This window comes from Loxodonta africana, chromosome 1 (assembly GCF_030014295.1).
Source record: "Loxodonta africana isolate mLoxAfr1 chromosome 1, mLoxAfr1.hap2, whole genome shotgun sequence".
Taxonomy (NCBI): domain Eukaryota; kingdom Metazoa; phylum Chordata; class Mammalia; order Proboscidea; family Elephantidae; genus Loxodonta; species Loxodonta africana.
Window position 1 is genome coordinate 151,749,981 of NC_087342.1, and position 17,373 is coordinate 151,767,353.

At 43.3% G+C, this 17,373-nt stretch overlaps 1 protein-coding gene across 9 annotated transcripts in view; it reads right to left on the bottom strand.

Annotated features, from left to right (window-relative positions):
- Window positions 1-1,206: 1,206 nt before the first annotated feature.
- The window catches only part of BACH2 (BTB domain and CNC homolog 2), a 418,232-nt gene continuing 402,065 nt past the window's right edge, over window positions 1,207-17,373 (bottom strand). For all 9 annotated transcript variants that reach the window (XM_064289003.1, XM_064289005.1, XM_064289008.1 and 6 more), the window contains 2 exons: window positions 9,566-9,772; window positions 1,207-5,336 (listed from right to left, as the gene is read on the bottom strand). In XM_064289003.1, the coding sequence (XP_064145073.1) occupies window positions 4,854-5,336; window positions 9,566-9,772 (690 nt within the window). In that variant the 3' untranslated portion in view covers window positions 1,207-4,853. The remainder of the gene's footprint in view (window positions 5,337-9,565; window positions 9,773-17,373) is intronic.

The window sequence follows — 17,373 nt, forward strand, 5'->3', positions numbered from 1 at the left end:
GCTACCAAAGTTGGCCTCTGCAACCAAGTGGGTGTTCACAAAACGGCAGCATCATTTTCATATTACAATTAAAATGCACTAATACTCATTTGATATAAATATTATCTACCAGGGTGGAGTGTAGGAAAATACTATACACTTATTTTTCTTTGCAAGTAATGTTTTTGCACCGTCGGCTGAATAATTTATCCTCAATCTGCCACAATAGTCTTTTCTATATACAAATACTATTTGCACACACCAGGTGGGTACAAATATATTCCATTCTACAGCATCAATGTTTGACGCCTGGGTCAGGAGATGGCTCGGGCAGTATTATAAACATACACCTTGTCCACAGAGTGCCTCTACTCACACAGACTTCCTGTAAGAATACTAACTCCACACAGGGCATTGTATTGTGGACTGACTTGCCAGAAATTGAACCTACAACAGAATCCTCCGTTTTGGAAAGAAACACTAACTCACAATACAATGAACAGCTTTATTCTTGAAAACAAAAATCTCATCCCTTAGTCTATTTACAATGATTTGAAAACAAAACTTGACTCTTGCTCCCTCGCAGACCTAAGAATCTCCTAAACTCTAGCAATAGTGAAGCAGTTTGAAGTTATTTATTAAACAGTTCCAAAGTTCAAATGGGATGTAATCTATAGAGATAAGTAGCCAAATAGGGATTTGAAAATGTTTCGCAGGCTTTTACTTATGTTGCGAGGATTACGTCACTCCGTAGGCTGTGAAGTAGCTTCTAGGGGCACGTCTTTGCAGTTTCTTAAAAGGTTTATAATTTTCAAGACTTGTTTTGTTTCTTCTTCTTTTTTAATGGCAATTATAAAGTATTCAAAAAGAATGTGTAGGTTTAGGCCTCTTGACGACAGCACCGAACTTCACATTATGCGAGCTTACCTTTCGGCCGCTCTCATGCAAGTCTTCTAGCTAGCCCCCGCTCCCCTTTTCAAGGAGAAGTGGCAACTGGAATACATATTCACTACCCATTTTTTTTTTTTTTACTTCCTTGGAAAAGCAATACAAGGATTAAATCCAAAATTATAGTCCATCTTAAAAGCAGCATACCTTTAGAAAGACAGTTAATAAATTACTTGTAAATTAAACAAAATACCATTTTATTCTCCAGCATCACCTCTGACGCCTGAGTCACTGTTTGTTAGGGAACCCGGAGGAGAAGTAGCAGGAAGGCCTAGTCACTTTGTCAGCCTTTTTTTTTTTTTTGCCTCTTTGCAACTATTTTGTTCCAGAATCAGTATGAAGTTTGATTTTATTCAAGGCACCCCCAGATAACGCAGAGAAACAAACACAGACAGCAAAGTACTCACCTGCCCAAAGCCTGACAGACCTGAATGAAGTGAGGGTGTCTGGACACAGGAGTAGACCAAAGGCAGATCCAAGGGGAGGATGACATTCAGGTGGGATGTTAACTAATCACAGAGCCACCTCCACTGTCTCTCTGTCACTGGGATCCCCCTAAGAAGTCCAGGGTTAGAGGGTCCTCTATTTTGCACGGAAAATAAAAAAAGACTCATTGCTGTTGAGTCGATTCTGACTCATAGCAGCCCTATAGGACAGAGCAGAACGCCCCACAGGGTTTCTGAGGAGCAGCTGGTGGATTTGAACTGCCGACCTTTGGGTTAGCAGAGGTAGCTCTTAACCGCTGGGCCACCAGGGCTCCATTTTGAATAGAAGGACCCTTAAAAACACAACTAAATGTCACTGTCCTGTGCAAATATTCTTTGCTGTTAACCTGCTTTTCCTTTTCATAAAAGACATGGGGTTGACTAAGGGATCTCAGGGAAAGGAGACAGACTGGGTTTTTAAATTCTACTTGAGGCAATTTGGATCCTGGTCCCCAGCTAGTCATCCCTTTGAATCAGCCTGGAGATAATTCTGACAAGCACATGGTTCCAAGTGGTAAAAGACACAGACATGTCACATAAGCAATTGCACAAAGCCAGTCACTGTTCATGGCAGATAATGAATGAAATAATAACTTTTAAAAAACCTCTAAGAACTCGAAAGACAGTTTTTAGAGCGGTGTTTTTAACCAGTTCTCACGGCAGGGGTGTGGTTGGGGATGAGGAAGAAAAGCAAGGGTTGGTAGGAGGAGGATGTGGGCTGCGTTAGGGTGGAGAGAAATAAAGAGGTCCCTCCCCGCTCGGAAATCACAGCAGCACAAGGTGTGTGCATACTGAACAACAGAAACTAGAGGAAACGGACGGAATGTGGTCAAGACTACCAGTTGCACGACTTGTTACCAGGGTAAATCATGGCCAAGAAGCTGGTTTGGACCTGGTTAGTATGTGAACAGAAAACATTCCTCTTTAAAGAAGGAGAGCAGAGGTCGCTTACAAAAGGCAACAAAATAGTTAAAAAACAAAATACTGTTGGCTGACTCCTCCACCATAACACATGCCTATGAAGTATCATGTGATTCACATTGAATTTTAAATTCTAGCTGTCACCAGTTTTCCACAAAGGCAAACCTTATGGTGAAGCCCAGAACTGTTGTACTAGGCCAAGACATTCCAACAACTGTAATAAAAACGTTATCTTGAACACAGAGCTTTATCAAAATCTGTTTCAGACAAGCACACACACACATACATCCATCCACCCATGAGAAAAAACGAAAACCCAGAGGCAGATTTTAAAAGTGGAATCATTTTCAAAGAAAAGCCGTTTTTTTTTTTTTTTTAAAAAAAAAATCCTACCGTATGAACCAACAAATTTCTGGCATTCATACCTATTTAAACATTTAGCTCTAATATTTTGTATAGAAAAAAGTTAAGAATACTAAAACATATGTTACTATGATTTCACTTTTTGCCTACATCATGTACTAATTTCCCCCTTTTTTACATGCAGCTTTAATATTGCCCAAACAATGGCACAAATAAAGAAACAAAGTCAACCATCTAATCCCCACTACCCACCACCCCATCCCCACATCAAACCGTTCAAGACTCTCCTGCACAGCCAGGCTGCAGGGGCCCGTGGGCTGCGCAGCCAGACGGACCAGTGCAGGAAGGGAGCTGATTCTTTCTCATTCCCTGCTGCAGAATCCCGGGACACACCTTCCTGTAAACACGCCCGGGGGGCCAAGGGAAGCTGCTCTTGCTGGGTTGCAAGCCAACCAGTACTACAGCAAGAGAAGAAAATCACCAACAGCTGAAGGTAGGGTGAGTGTATGTAGGGAAGGGGGTAGGAAGGCTCCTGCCCAAAGCCTCAGGATGAAATCTGCCTTCAGACAAGAAACCAGGGGAGAAATCGCAGAATTCAACTCAAAACATGTGGAGAAGGAAGGGAGAAAGAAATGCTTTTGCATGTGTCAGGGACAGACCTCAGGGTTGCATCTGTCCTACTCTTTCCTACTCTGGGTGAGCTCTACCAACCTATGACCACCACTTAAAGGCAGGACCTGAGGAACCTCGATTCAAATCCCTAAGGCGAGATGTTCTGGGAGGTTGATCCTGGGCAGGGAAGTTGGGTGGCTGGTCAGTTAAGTCATTCAAGATAAGTCCTACTGCACAACACTTCCAAGAGCAAGCAGTGGCCTGATGAAGTGTTGACATGAATGGGCCTTACTCCCTGGGTGAGAAAATAGTTCTAACTTGATTTCTAGAAGCCAATGCCTGCTGAGTTCTGGTATAAAATCACGGATTCCTGCTCTGTTGATGCATTTTTGAGTGAGATGTCCAAATTCTCTCCCCACTTAGGAATCTGAGCATCTAGCATCAACGCTGACCTTGTCTGCATTTCAACTTTCTTAGGGAAAGGTGGGGAGGAGGTGAAATATAAAAATATTCAAGCAGATTATTGTCTACACATCCTAGGATGAATTCGTTATTTGGCAAGATTGTTTTTTCCTACATAATTATCACCTGAGTGCTTTTTAATTAGCTAAAAAAGTTTTACTTTTTAACTAAAAGCAAAGAGTATACAGTATACTTGAGTTATACTGAAGTCACAACTTCATTTAAGAAAATAGGTTTGACCCAAAACTCAGTGCAAGTGGCAAAGTTGACCATTACTGTACAGTATCTGCAAGAAAACAAACAAAAAAACCCAACCCACAATGCACAAATGACGGACACCATGTGGTGGTGCCTAAACCAAACCAAACCAAACAAAAAAGTTCTGAAATAAAACTCTGCCCCCCAAAAATGTTTCCAACATTGAATTTTGTCCATAAATAAGTACAAATTGAAATTGAACTGGGAAGCAAGAAAAAATGACCATGTTAACAGTTCCCAAGCTAGTTCTAGCATCAAATACAAAAGAAGAGGAATGTTGGAACCTGTTCATAAATGAGAAATGAAGTTTCCAGTTTTAGGATGAGAAAACGGAGGCATGCAGGACTTTTGCATATGGAGATATATATATATATATATTTTATATATATTATATATAATATGTACAGTCTAGCTATAAAACTTTGATGTGTATAGAAGCTGTCTTCAATGAAAAAAATTGAACATTCAGAAGAAATTCCTGAGATAGGGTTTGTGACATGGGCCACTGAGAAAAAAATCCGTGGTTGGGTCCTAGAGGTGTTATAGTCTATCCCTGTTAAGACTGAAATTAACCCATAGACAGACAGTGTGGCCACTGCTGTCTTTCCTTGCCTGAGCAAGGGGTAGCACCATTGTAAAGGTAACTATAAACCACTCCTGCTTGAAGAGAGGAGGGAATACTTAGAAACAGTATTGCTGCTAAGACTGCTGTAGTGTGCACCAAATGGTTCTTCGTTCTTCGGGACAACAGATGAACAGCGCCCAGGCTGATGGAGGAACACTTGGATGGGAGAGGCGTGAGAGCTGGGGAGGCAGGTCGAGTCACTAGGTATAGTCTTTTCTGGGCTGTTCATCAGTTGTACATTTATCAGTCATTTCCTGGCAGAAGTCCACGGTCACCGTTTGGCTCCTAGGTTCAAGAGGAGGACCTCTCTCTGAGAAGGTCCCTGGTTCAGGGCCTTCCAGCCTCCTCCCAGAGGTACAATTCTCTGAGGCATTGCTGGGTACCCAGGGGACACCAGGGGGCGCTGCGCCCTGCTCCAAGCAGCAGGCCACGTTTTCCCCCATAGCACACTGGGAGGCTGCAAGGTTCTGCTCAACGCCTAAGGGCGCAGGGTTAATACTGGAGGCAGTGGGGAGATCCACTGGTCTCAGGACAGGGCAATACCGGTGCAGGGCCTGGATCTGCTCGGGGCTCTGGATATCTCGGCAGACTTCCTGGGAAAGGCAGGAGAAGTTGTCTAATAGTTCCCCCATGCATGCTTTCAGTTGATTCCTCTCTGACAACAGTTTTTCTTTCTCACACACCTGGACAACAGAGAAAAGAGAAGGATTGATCAGGACTGAACTGGAGGGCCCAAAATCTCATTTCTGGGGGCTTTTCTAACATTTGTTTCTGCATCCTACATTGTAATGTAACTCATGAATGACGAGGTCAGGACTTAGAAATTAAAAAAAAAAAAAAGAATATATATATATATATATATATATATATATATCAGAGCCCTGGTGGTGCAGTGGTTAAGAGCTCGGCTTCTAACCAAAAGGTCAGCAGTTCAAAACCACCAATCGCTCCTTGGAAACCCGATGGCGCAGTTCCACTCTGTCCTATAGAGTCAGAATAGATTTGGAGGCAATGAGTTTGGTATACATATATACATATATGTATATATATACACATGCACACACACACACATATATACCCATGAAGCCTGGATACATCCTTCTGCCAAGTCTCACATCTGAGTAGCCCACCTGAATGCGCTGCTGACCTCGACACCTTCCTCATGGCATCTCTTCATCCCTCCCCCTCAGGCCTGGAAAAGTGATCAGCAAATTCATCACTGAGCAAAAAACTACAGAGTGTTCACATTTGGTTTCCTGGAATTTGGGGCTTATAGAGAATCAACTGGAAACCTCTTGGTCCCAAACCCTGTAGTTGAAACCTCTCTGATAGGTTGCCATTTTTAAGGGTCAACACTAATTGACCATTATCAATATCATAGGGTTTGAGTCAACACCAGCAGACTCTTTCCACCTTTGTAGCAGAGCAGACTGGACGCAGTGGATTCTGTTTAGGACAGTCAAGTCCTGCGCACTGATTCTCTCTGGATATAGGAAGGGCAGGCAGAGGTGTGGAGGCTAAGCCCGTATACTAACCTGAGGTGTAAGACTTTTTCTCTCTTAAATCCCACATGTCCTTGTGTTACTAAAACTCATCACCCCATCCCTGAGATGAATTTAGCCACCAGAGAGGAGACTAAATAAGGTTTTGATAAGTAGACCAAAGGAAATGCTGAGCTAAGGCCAGTTCATACCATCCATATTTGAGTCAAGTGAGGAGGGGGGCAGGTTCCATGCAACGAAATGGACGGAGAAACTGGACATCTGAAGCAGCGTGAGCAAGGGTGGGCAGGAGGGGCAAGGACAGGATGGGAGAGAGGAGCAAGTACACAGACACGCAGAAAGGCTGGGTCTCCCACACAGGAGCTGCACGTGCAGTGACGCAAATGCAATCTGGCAGGCGATGTGGGCATGTGTGTCTGAGAGAGAGATTTACACAGGAAAGGGCACCTGCTAAAATATTTATAAATTGATCAAGAAAACATGTTTTAAAAATGAAAAATAAACAGATGTACAAGTGCAACTTGAGAGAAATACATTATGCGAGTTTGCAAAGGCTGAGTGGCGTGCAGGAGACGGAGTGGGAGTGGGGAGTTAGTACCCTACTGGCTCTGCAGGGTGGGGCCCTACAAACTGTGCAGAGTGTGACTCTGAGGACTGTCCCAGGCAAGACCCTGTGGGCTGTGCGGGGCAGGACTCTGTGGTCTGTGTGGAGTGAGACCCTGTAGGCTGTTGGGGTGGCACACTGTGGGTTGTGTGCAGTGGGATCCTGCGGGCTGTGCGAAGCTGGACTCTGTGGGCTGTGCAGGGCAGAGCCCTGTGGGCTATTAGGGTGGGAACCTGAGGACTCTGTGCCGGGCGTGGACCCTGCCTGGTGGAGGTGGAAGCTGCCCTCGCCTGCCAGCACCGTCCCTGCCACTCAGACCAGGAGTGTGTACACAGCACCCTGCTAGGTGTCTCCTTGGGAAAAAATCTTACACATGTGGCTATGCACTCTGGACTTCTCTAACTGTAACCTGGCAATCTGCAAAGTGGGGGGCAACACCCCTCAGCACCAGGAGAGGAATGCCGGACTCAATGCTGCCCTATCACCTTGGCCAATGCACCAACCCCTCCATGCCTACTCATCTGTAAAATGTCCAGGGCTACTTTCTAGGGGGAAAGCAGCTGGGTGCCATGTACAACAGTGTTTTCTATTTCTGTAGAAAATACCAGCAACTAGAGTTATTCTACCACCTAAAGAGGAGCCCAGGGCAGTAATTACCACTAAAAAAACCAAACCCACTAGACGTGTGTTAAGACCCTGAAGATTCTCCCCGGCGCTTGGTTCAGCCTTGCCTGGTTTCCTACCCAAGCGCAGCAGGTTCTCAGAAGACCCAACCCCACCAGGAGGAATGTGTTACTTCCTTATGAAGCTTATGTTAATTTGTTGTTGTGAAAACAAAATTAAAGACAAATTTGGAAGAAGAAAAGAAATTCATAACCCCATCACCAAAATAGTCACAATCTCCAGTAAGTTTTAGGGCAACAGATATTTCCTGAGAGTCTACAATGGATATTGGATTTTCAGAGACGATCAAGACGCTGTTGTTGTCTTCGAGGAACCTACAGTTTAAGGATGGGGGTAGGAGGGAAGCAAACACATAAACAGATAATTCAAGAGTAAGGAGCCCTGGTGGTACAGTGGTTAAGCACTCAGCTGCTAACCAAAAGGTCAGCGGTTTGAACCTACTAGTCGCTCTGAGGGAGAAAAGGCCTGGTGATTTGTTTCTGTAAAGATTACAGCCTAGCAAACCCTATGGGGCAGTTCTACTCTGTCCTACAGGGCTGCTATTAGTCGAAATCGACTCGTCTGCAGTGGGAATATGATAAGCACTAAGCCAGAGGTCAGGACAGGGTTTCAAGGGCAGGTGCTCAGCCAAACCCAGGGACTTAGGGAAGGTAGGCTACCTGGAGAGGTGATACTTGAGCTGACTCTCAAAGGAGGTAGTTGGGAGAGAAAAAGATGGAGGAAACAACATAGGCTTGTGCATACTTCACAGAGTATGAAACAGCAGGAGATAGGGCTGCTGTTTCCGACAGCTTGACTCTGTTAGGGGAGCGAAGGAGAAGGTGATGCTGAAGGGGAGCTACGGACTGAATCATGGAGGGGAGGCCATGATATGTCTCGTTAAAGAGCTTGGGTTGTATTTTGCAGGTAATGGGAGCCACTGAACATGGGCAGATTTTTCTCTGCTTGGTTGGTGTCAAAAAAAAAAAAATTTTTTTTTAATAAAGACCCCAAGGTCCAGGACTACCTTGATAATGTGCACCATTTTCTTGTGCTTTTCAAACATCTAAGGGTCGCTATGAGTCAGAATTGACTCGACGGCACTGTTTTTTTTTTTTTAATCCTTGCTCTTAGGTTCTAATTGGGATAGTGGCTTACCATGGAGCAAAGAATTGCTGCAAACAGTCTGAGAACCCAGGTTTAGATTATAACCGTGTTATGTGGTCTTTCTCTTCTTCACCCTGACACAGACATGGCACCTGAGGTGACTTTCCAGTATTTGGCCAGCAGAAAGTTCGAGCTGAATGAGGTTTTGGCGGTTGGTTACCTTCAACTCTACAGTGTGGAGCCTGGATTTACTGCCTATAAATCCTGCCTGGGTTTACTTCCTGCAGCTCAAGGCCACTTATCATGGTGAAGAGTCCCCAGTATGAAGGAGTTTGGGAGCTGGGAGCTTGTTCCCTGAGACAAAACGCCCTCAGACACAGTAAGAGGCGAAAGCCACTTTGAGACAGAGTTGCAAAATCAAGGACCCTGGGGTTGCAAAGGGCTTTAGAAGATCATGTGGCTGGACACCTGCCTGGCAGTAATAAGGTGTCCAGTCTCTCCACTACACTCTTCTGCTGAAAGGCAGGAGAAAGCAGTTGTGAAAATACAGGATTTGGAATCAAACAACTGGGTTTGTATTCAAGCTCTACCACATACTGGGAAATTACTAACCTCTGTGCACTGTAGTTTCCTCCTCTGTGAAGGGGAATAAAATGGTACCTAACTCATAAGGTTGATGCAGAGATTAAATGTGATGACCCACAAAAACATTTCAGAATGATGCCTGATCCATATATACACACAATCATACCTGGTTACCTATTATTACATATAAAAACGGAAAATTAAAAAAAAAGAGTGCTTCTACATGTATGGCTGAAAAGTAGAAAATATTGACACGCTATTACACACCCGCACACGCACACACACATTGCAGACATAAAGTAACTATTGCTGTTGAGAAAGTTGTTTAAAAAGAAACCCAAACTTCCCCGAAGGGTGACCCTTCTTTCTACGTCTATAGCCTTCACTACAGTAACTTTACATCAGACCGGGTCACTTCAGGTTGCAGGCTGCAACAGGCCAGTCAACTCACCAGTTTACGGATTTCACATTCTAAATTCTGAATACAGTCCAGTTTCCTCTTTCGGCAGCGCTGGGCCGCGATGCGGTTCTTGCTGCGCCGTCGGACATCGTGAATGAACTCTAACTGTTCTGAGGTTAGCTTGTGCATCTTAATCATCATCTGGAAGTCGTTCCTTGGAAGATCTGTGATTTGATCTACAGGAAAAGGAAGTTTGACCTGAAACCAAGAATAACAGGCTATGACTATGACAGCTGGGTTATAGTTTCAATTCTGGCAGCTGGAACATCAAAAAATGCTAAAACCTCTTTTTTTTAAAAGAAGACCAAGTAATACGGAAACCACTGAAGGCAAGCATTGATTATGACTTTCAAACATAAATAAGATGTAATCTTTGGATAATCAAACAAAACATGAATACACATATCACAATGCATTATCATTCTTGAGATCTTTGAAGCAAATGGTATGGAAAATACTGAAAAATGAGAAATTTTTCATTGCTGTAGCAATTTAATAACAAGGAGTCTGGCCCTATATTTACTTGAAACTTACTTCCAGAAGACATAGGACCTCAACTAAATAAAATTACAAGTTATAGACGTGAATGATGAGAACAGTCCACACCTTGAAGATGTTGGAAAAATAAAGCAATCAAGGTGACTCCTAGTTACAACAGCATAAAGGAGCTATATGGAGATCAACTTTAATAGACCATACCAGCGTGGACTAGGAGTCAGAAGAACTGGGCTTTGGTCCTTCTTACCAGACATGAGACCACAAGCAATATATTTTACCTGAGTCTCAATTTTGTTATGTGCAAAATGGGGCAATCTTTTTGATCCCTAGTTCTATGTGAATGTTAGGAATTATGGCAGATTACGTTTTCCAAAAATGGCCATCTCATCTTACATACTCTTTTATAACATGATATTGTCATTCTTCTATCAAGAGATGGGGTACCTGTTGCTGTCTCTTGACCAACAGAACGCAGCAGAAGTAGTGGTGTGTAACTTCTGAGGCTAGGTAATAAAAGGCCTGCAGCTTCCTCTTTGACCTCTCAGGTTGTTCACTCTGGGGAAATCAGCTGCCATGCCTTGAGCACACTCATGCAGCCCTTTGGAGAGGTTCATGTGGAGAGGAACTGATGCCCCCAGCCAACAACCAGCATCAACTTGCCAGCCATGTCAATGAGCTACTTTGGAAGTGGATTTTCCAGCCCCAGTCAAACTTTCAGATGACTATAGCCCCAGTCAACATGTGACTTCAGTTTCATGAGAGATCCCAAGCCAGAACTGCCCAGATGGGTAATCCCCAAATTCCTGATCCATAGAAACTGTGAGAGATGTTAAATGATTATTGCTGTTTTAAGGCACTAAAATTTTGGAAATCATTTGTTACATAGCAACAGATAAAAATGCAGGTACTATTTACCCTGGTGGTATAGTGCTTAAGAGCTATAGGTGCTAACCAAAAGGTTGGCAGTTCGAATCCACAAGGCGCTCCTTGGAAACGCTATAGGGCTGTTCTATTCTGTCATATAGGGTCACTATGAGTTGGAATCGACTCGACGGCAACATGTTTTGAGTTTTTATTTACTCTCAGGAAGATTCCTACTTTTAAACTCTTGACAAACCAAAGCAAATCCATATTATCCAAAGAGAGAACATAATCTCTACTGCGATGGATCTGTGTCCTTCCTATATTCTGTTAAATGCTTGGTGACAACCCTGTAGCATGTTTGAAAATGAGCGAAAGTAACAGCCACTAATGCAGAAGGTGAGAAGTGGAACCAGCTGCTGCTCTCTAGGGCCTTCTCAGCACCCATGAGGTACAGAACATAGGCCTGTGCCTTCCAGCAGTTTGTCTCTACTCTTTCCAAGGCTCTTGCTGATGATACAGCGACTTCTGAGGCTAGGTATTAAAAGGGTTCATTTCTGGTTATGTTTCAGAAGCTTCTGGAAAAAGGAAGATCATGCGCTGCTAGGCCAAGAGACAAAGTGTTTCCCAGCTCAGATTGCTTAATTCTTGCTTACATTAGAGTCTGCTTTAGGTAGACTGGAGCCCTGGTAGTACAGTGGTTAAGAGCTTTGCTGCTAACCAAAAGGTCAGCAGTTCTAACCTACCAGCCGCTCTTTGGAAACCCTATGGGGGCAGTTCTACTCCGTATTATAGGATAGTTTTTTTTTTTTTTTTTTTTTTTTTCTGAGTTGGAATCAACTCGACGGCAACGGGTTTTTTTTGGTTCTAGGTAGACCAGCAGATGGCACTATAAATCTAAAAACTTCCTTCAAGCTCTGGCACAGCGCTGTCCAATACCAATAAAATATGAGCCACAAATGTAATTTAAAATTTTCTAGTAGCCTTATTTTAATAAGTACAAATAGGTAAAATTAATTTTAAAAATATATTTTACTTAACCCAATATCTAACAAATATTTTCAACATGTAATCAATATAAAAACTTATTTGTGAGATATTTTACCTTTTTTTTTTGGACTCAATTTTCAAAAATTCAAAGCACATTTTACATTCACAGCACATTCCCGTTCAGACAGGCCATATTTCAAGTGCTCAACAGCCACATGTGGCTAGCAGCTCCTGTATTGGACAGCACAGCTCTACAAGACTGAACAAACAGACTTGAGTGAACCTGAGTGACCAGAAAGATGGAAGACCTGGGTTTAGCTATTCAAAATATTTCTGGGTGAAAGCAACTCCTCTTTAGCATTTGTATGCTGCTCAGATTGCTGCTGTGTTAAATCTGTGTTCTTCAATGGAGTGATGATGAAGATATTTTATCCTAAGCTAAGGCTTTTCCTTGGTAGCATCAGATGCAGGCAGACGTGACTCCAGATTCTGGCATTTGTGACTAGTTAATCCCCATGCACAAAAGCAAACATACTAAACGATCATTTGACTTTTCTGTGGCTGGGTGCAACTTCTTTGTCAGATCACTTCATTGCTATGAGCCTGCTCGACGTGGCATTTGCTGAAGCCTCCCAATGGGTGCTCTGATACAACTTCCACATGGTGAACTCTGCCCCATGACACCTGTAAAATTTTGGCCCAAGAAAGCAAAATTGCAACAGAGCACATTACAGCACTCTCAGTTCAGCCCGACTCCAACTGCTAAAGACGGGAGCCAGGACAAACAGCTCCTTGTTACGATCCCGGGAAAGAGCTTTGTCCATGGGGCTGTGTTTGCACAGGGCTTATAATGATATGAAAGAATGTTTGATTTCCCTTTTATACTCTGTGGATAACAAACAGACACTCAGATCCTGGATGGAGCCTAAATAACACAGAGGTCTGTCTGTTAGAGACACGGATGTTTCAACACCAGGCAAGAGCCTTGTTTGCACAGCAGAGGTTGCGGCACTGCTGGGGCTTGTGGAGTTCCCCCCTCTGCTGACAACAAAGCAATCTGTTTCTGCTCTCAATTGTGTTTACTTATTTTCAGAAAGAAAATATACCTATAGCTCAGGCCACGGGGAAAGTCACACGGGCTTCTGCACCAAGAGCTACTGTATTTAAAATCATCCAGACGGCGAACATACAATGCTAGGGAAACAGGACAGAGGGCTGACAGGAAAAAAGGAAAAAATCAACAATGCTAGTTTCAAAGTCCTCAAAGCAAAAGGCTGTATAAAATTACAGCAGAGCTGTTGCAACTCAAGCTGCTCTTCAGAGGTCAAAGGAAAAGAAAATAGTCAGCTATAGACTTTCTTCCATGTGAAAAAAAACTCAAAAACCACGTTTCTTTCTAAAACGTTTTGTTTCGCCTCTAGAAAGGGAGGCTTTCCATTAACTAACAAAAGGGGAGCCCCTAAAGTGTTCTTGGAAAGCTACAGTGATAGCTTTACCACACCCATTTATTACTTTCAGAGTAAGTTCCAAGCTCACAGACATGCTCCCTGGAGGCTGGAAGCAACCACTGACCCTTCAGTTCTCTCGCGGAGCTTGAAGAACATTCGACTCACAGGCTCCTGGGCACGCAAATGTTCCCCACCCCCCCGCAAAAGAAACACACACACAAAACCAGTTGCTGTCAAGTAGATTCTGACTCATGACAATCCCATCTGTATCAGAGTGGAAATGCACTCTATAGGGTTTTCAATGATTGATTTTTTGGAAGTAGATCTCCAGACCTTTCTTCCCAGGCACCTCTGTCTGAGTAGACCTTAACCTCCTACCCTTCTGTTAGCAGCTTAGCGTGTTAACTGTTTGCACCACCCAGGGATTCAGGGCTGAAAAGTCAGATAAAGCCAAAATACATTCCTTTCTTTCGGTGAGTTATTATAGCCCAAATAGGCCCAATAAGGCCTAACATCTTATTTATCATCTCTACACACACTTATTCTTCCAGGATTTTACTTCTCAGCACTGGCTTGTTTTTCATTCCCTGAATTCTCATAAACAGTGCAAAACGCCCGATTTGACAAGATGATGAGTCCTGCCAATCATCAGCATCGTCTATCAGAATGGCTTCCGGTTATATTCAGCCCACCACATGCAGCTCCAGTTAAGCGAGCTGCAAACACAGGTAAGGGCACATGTTATTTCCCAGGGCTGATTTCTCTCTTTGCCATGGGGCTGCTGTATAGGTGCTGTTGGCCCGCCACTCTGGTTCTCAGTAGAGACTCAAGAGTCAAGGTCAGCCACGAGTCAGCAGGCCAGGGGCCACGCCGGGCACTTGAGGCCCATGTCACAGGTTGCATAATATGCTCCTGTTGATTTTACCCAGTCCCAGAAGAGTGCTGACTCTTCTCCCCCCTCTGGAGCACAGCAGGAGGACTAGGATCAGAGGACAGTTTTGAGCATTGTAGCTGCACCGCCCTGCTAGGTATTACCCAAGGGAGCGTTAGACCTGCTGGGGACTCCAGCTCTTTAGCAGTTAGTGACATGCATGATCCCTGCAGTGTACTGAGGGGCCTCTGGCCCCAGGGAAAGACAAAGAGTGAGGGGAAGCTGTGGCATCTGGATGGTGAACATAACCTTAATATGCTTCCTTGTGTGCTGTTTGCACCAGCGAGACGGAGGGCTGAATGAGAGATGGCACAGGCCGGAACCAGGATGCCAGCTCTCCCTTCTCACCAAGCAGAAACCTGCTCTCCACTTCTCTCCCCCGTCAACATCTACCCCATTCTGCAGCCAAAACCATCATCCTCTCTCTCAGTTTAAAAAAAGAAAAAAAATCATTTCAAAATTTAAGAAATACAACTTTTCAGAAAATTCAAACATGAGAAAAGAAGGGAATAAACATTCCCCACTCCCAACCATGACTCTCTTGCTCCGTGGATTTCCCTGCGATCTTTGTTCTCTCTGCATATCTTTTACAGAGCTGTCATCAGACAGTGCTATTTCTATCTTGCCTCACCATGGCCTCTTAACACACATTTCACTTGTCTGATGTCTTTGATTTGCTGTGTGTGGGTTACTGGAGAAACAGGATGGAGCTACAGATTTTGCAGAAAGAGCCGAAAACAAGCATTTATTTCCTCCAGAAATCCCAGAGGAAGACTGATTTATGACTATTTTTTCCTATCTCCTTTCTTGGTTTCACTACCAGATGTTGAGTAGAAACCACAGGAAAGAAAAGGGCAGGGTCAATCTAACACAACACCCTGAGGCAACTCATGAGCCTTTAACACCTATGCTCTTACAACAGCCTCAGATCCCCGTGAGTTATCAGGGAGGGATGGGGCACCCCTAAGACTGGTGCTGGAATTGAAACAGCTGGAATGGGAACAGCCAGCTCAGGGAGATCCAATGACAAAATCTTCTCTCCCAGACTAAGAAATGTTTCTTGCACAATTCCTTCTGCCCTCTCTTCTCTGGAATTGTTTCTGGAATAAACACAGGCCACCTGGGGTCTAGTCATGATCCTGCAATTAATTAGCTGTGTGATCTCAGGCAGGTCATTCATTCTCTCTGCTAAACTTCGCTGAGGATCTGTGAGTCAGAGGAAGATAATGCCGGCCCTACTGAGCTTACAAGAAGCCCTGGTGGTGCAGTGGTTAAAGGCTTTAGCTGCTAACCAAAAGGTCAGCAGTTCAAATCCACAGCTGCTCCTTGGAAACCCCTATGAGGCAATTCTACCCTGCCCTATAGGGTTGCTGAGTTGGAATCGACTTGATGAAAACGGATTTGGTTGTTTTTTTTTTTTTGCTTAGCTTACAGGGTTGTTATGAAGAATAAAATGGCATCATAGATAGTGAAAGTGCTTTGAAAAGTTTGAACTGCCTTATAGATACGACGTATTATTAGTATTACTATTTTCACTGATCAACTCTATCTTTGTCCAAACATCCAGCATGCTTTGGTACTCCAGATGCTAAGAAAGTTTCTTCTATAAAACTGAAAACACTGTTTTAATTAGAAATACGGCTGACTTACTATGCCGGCCCAGCAAGGTCTTTTTTATTTAGCACACTAATTACAGGCATGTCTAAAAGCGTGTCTGATTCACTGAACTAAAAAACAATTGTAACTTTTACATACGAAAGTTTCTTGAAGTCAGCATTGGGGTGGGAAGTGTTAAGGCTTAGACACAGCTCTTTTACTGTACATCATTTCAGTCTTTGCCCTAGACCTCATCTCTCTCTGTCTCTGTTGGTCTTCTCTCTCTCTCTTCCTCTCACACACACACATACAATAAAACCAAGTCCAACTGATCAATATATTTGGGTGTGCAAATCAACTGTCTTTCTAGTGCTTCTTTACTAAGACCTAAAATTAATTAAAAGTGCGTGAGTACGCAACTTTCTAACCAAGAAGCTTACTACTTGGAAGATGCTTGTGACTTTTCCATAATTTTCAGATTTTATAAAAGAACCTACAAACCACAACGAGGTACCACTTCACACCCACTGGGATGGCAATAATAAAAAAGATGAACAATAACAAGGGTTGGTGAGAACGTGGAGAAATTGGATCCCTCATGCCCTGCTGGTGGGAATATAAAATGGTATAGCCACTCTGGAAAACAGTTTGGCAGTTTCTCAAAAGGTTAAGCACAGAGTTACCATATGATTCAGCAATTCCACTCCTAGATACATATCCAAGAGAACTAAAAATGCATTTCCACACAAAAACTTGCTCACAGCAGCATTATTCATAAGAGCAAAAAAGTGGTAACAATCCAAATATCCATCAAGCAATGAATAGATAAATAAAATGTGGTATATTCATACAATGGAGTATTATTTGAAAGAATAAAAATGAATGAACCTTGAAAACACTATGCTAAGCAAAAGAAACCAGACACAGAGGCCACATATTATAGGATTCAGTTTACATGACATGTCTAGCATATGGAGACCTGCCAAAAAAAAAAAAAAAACCTGCTGCCGTCAATTCCGACTCATAGCGACTCTATAGGGTAGAGTAGAACTGCCCCATAGAGTTTCCAAGGAGCACCTGGAGGATTCGAACTGCTGATCTTTGGTTAGCAGCCGTAGCACTTTACCACCATGACACCAGGGTTTCCAATGGAGACCTACAGAGACAGAAAATGGATTAGTGATTGCCTGGGGCTAAGGGGAAGGGGGAATGGAAAGTCATTGCTAATGAGTATGGGGTTTCTTTTTGGGGTGATGAAAATGTTCTCGTAATTGATAGTGGTGATAGTTACAGAACCAAGAACCACTACACTAAACTGTACACTTTAGAAGGGTGGACTTTATGGTATGTGAATTATATCCAATGAAAAAATAAACCTGTATTAGATATACCCATTGCCATCAAGTCTGTTCTGACTCACATCGACCCTATGGGACACAGAAGAACTGCCCCATAGGGTTTCTGAGGCTATAATC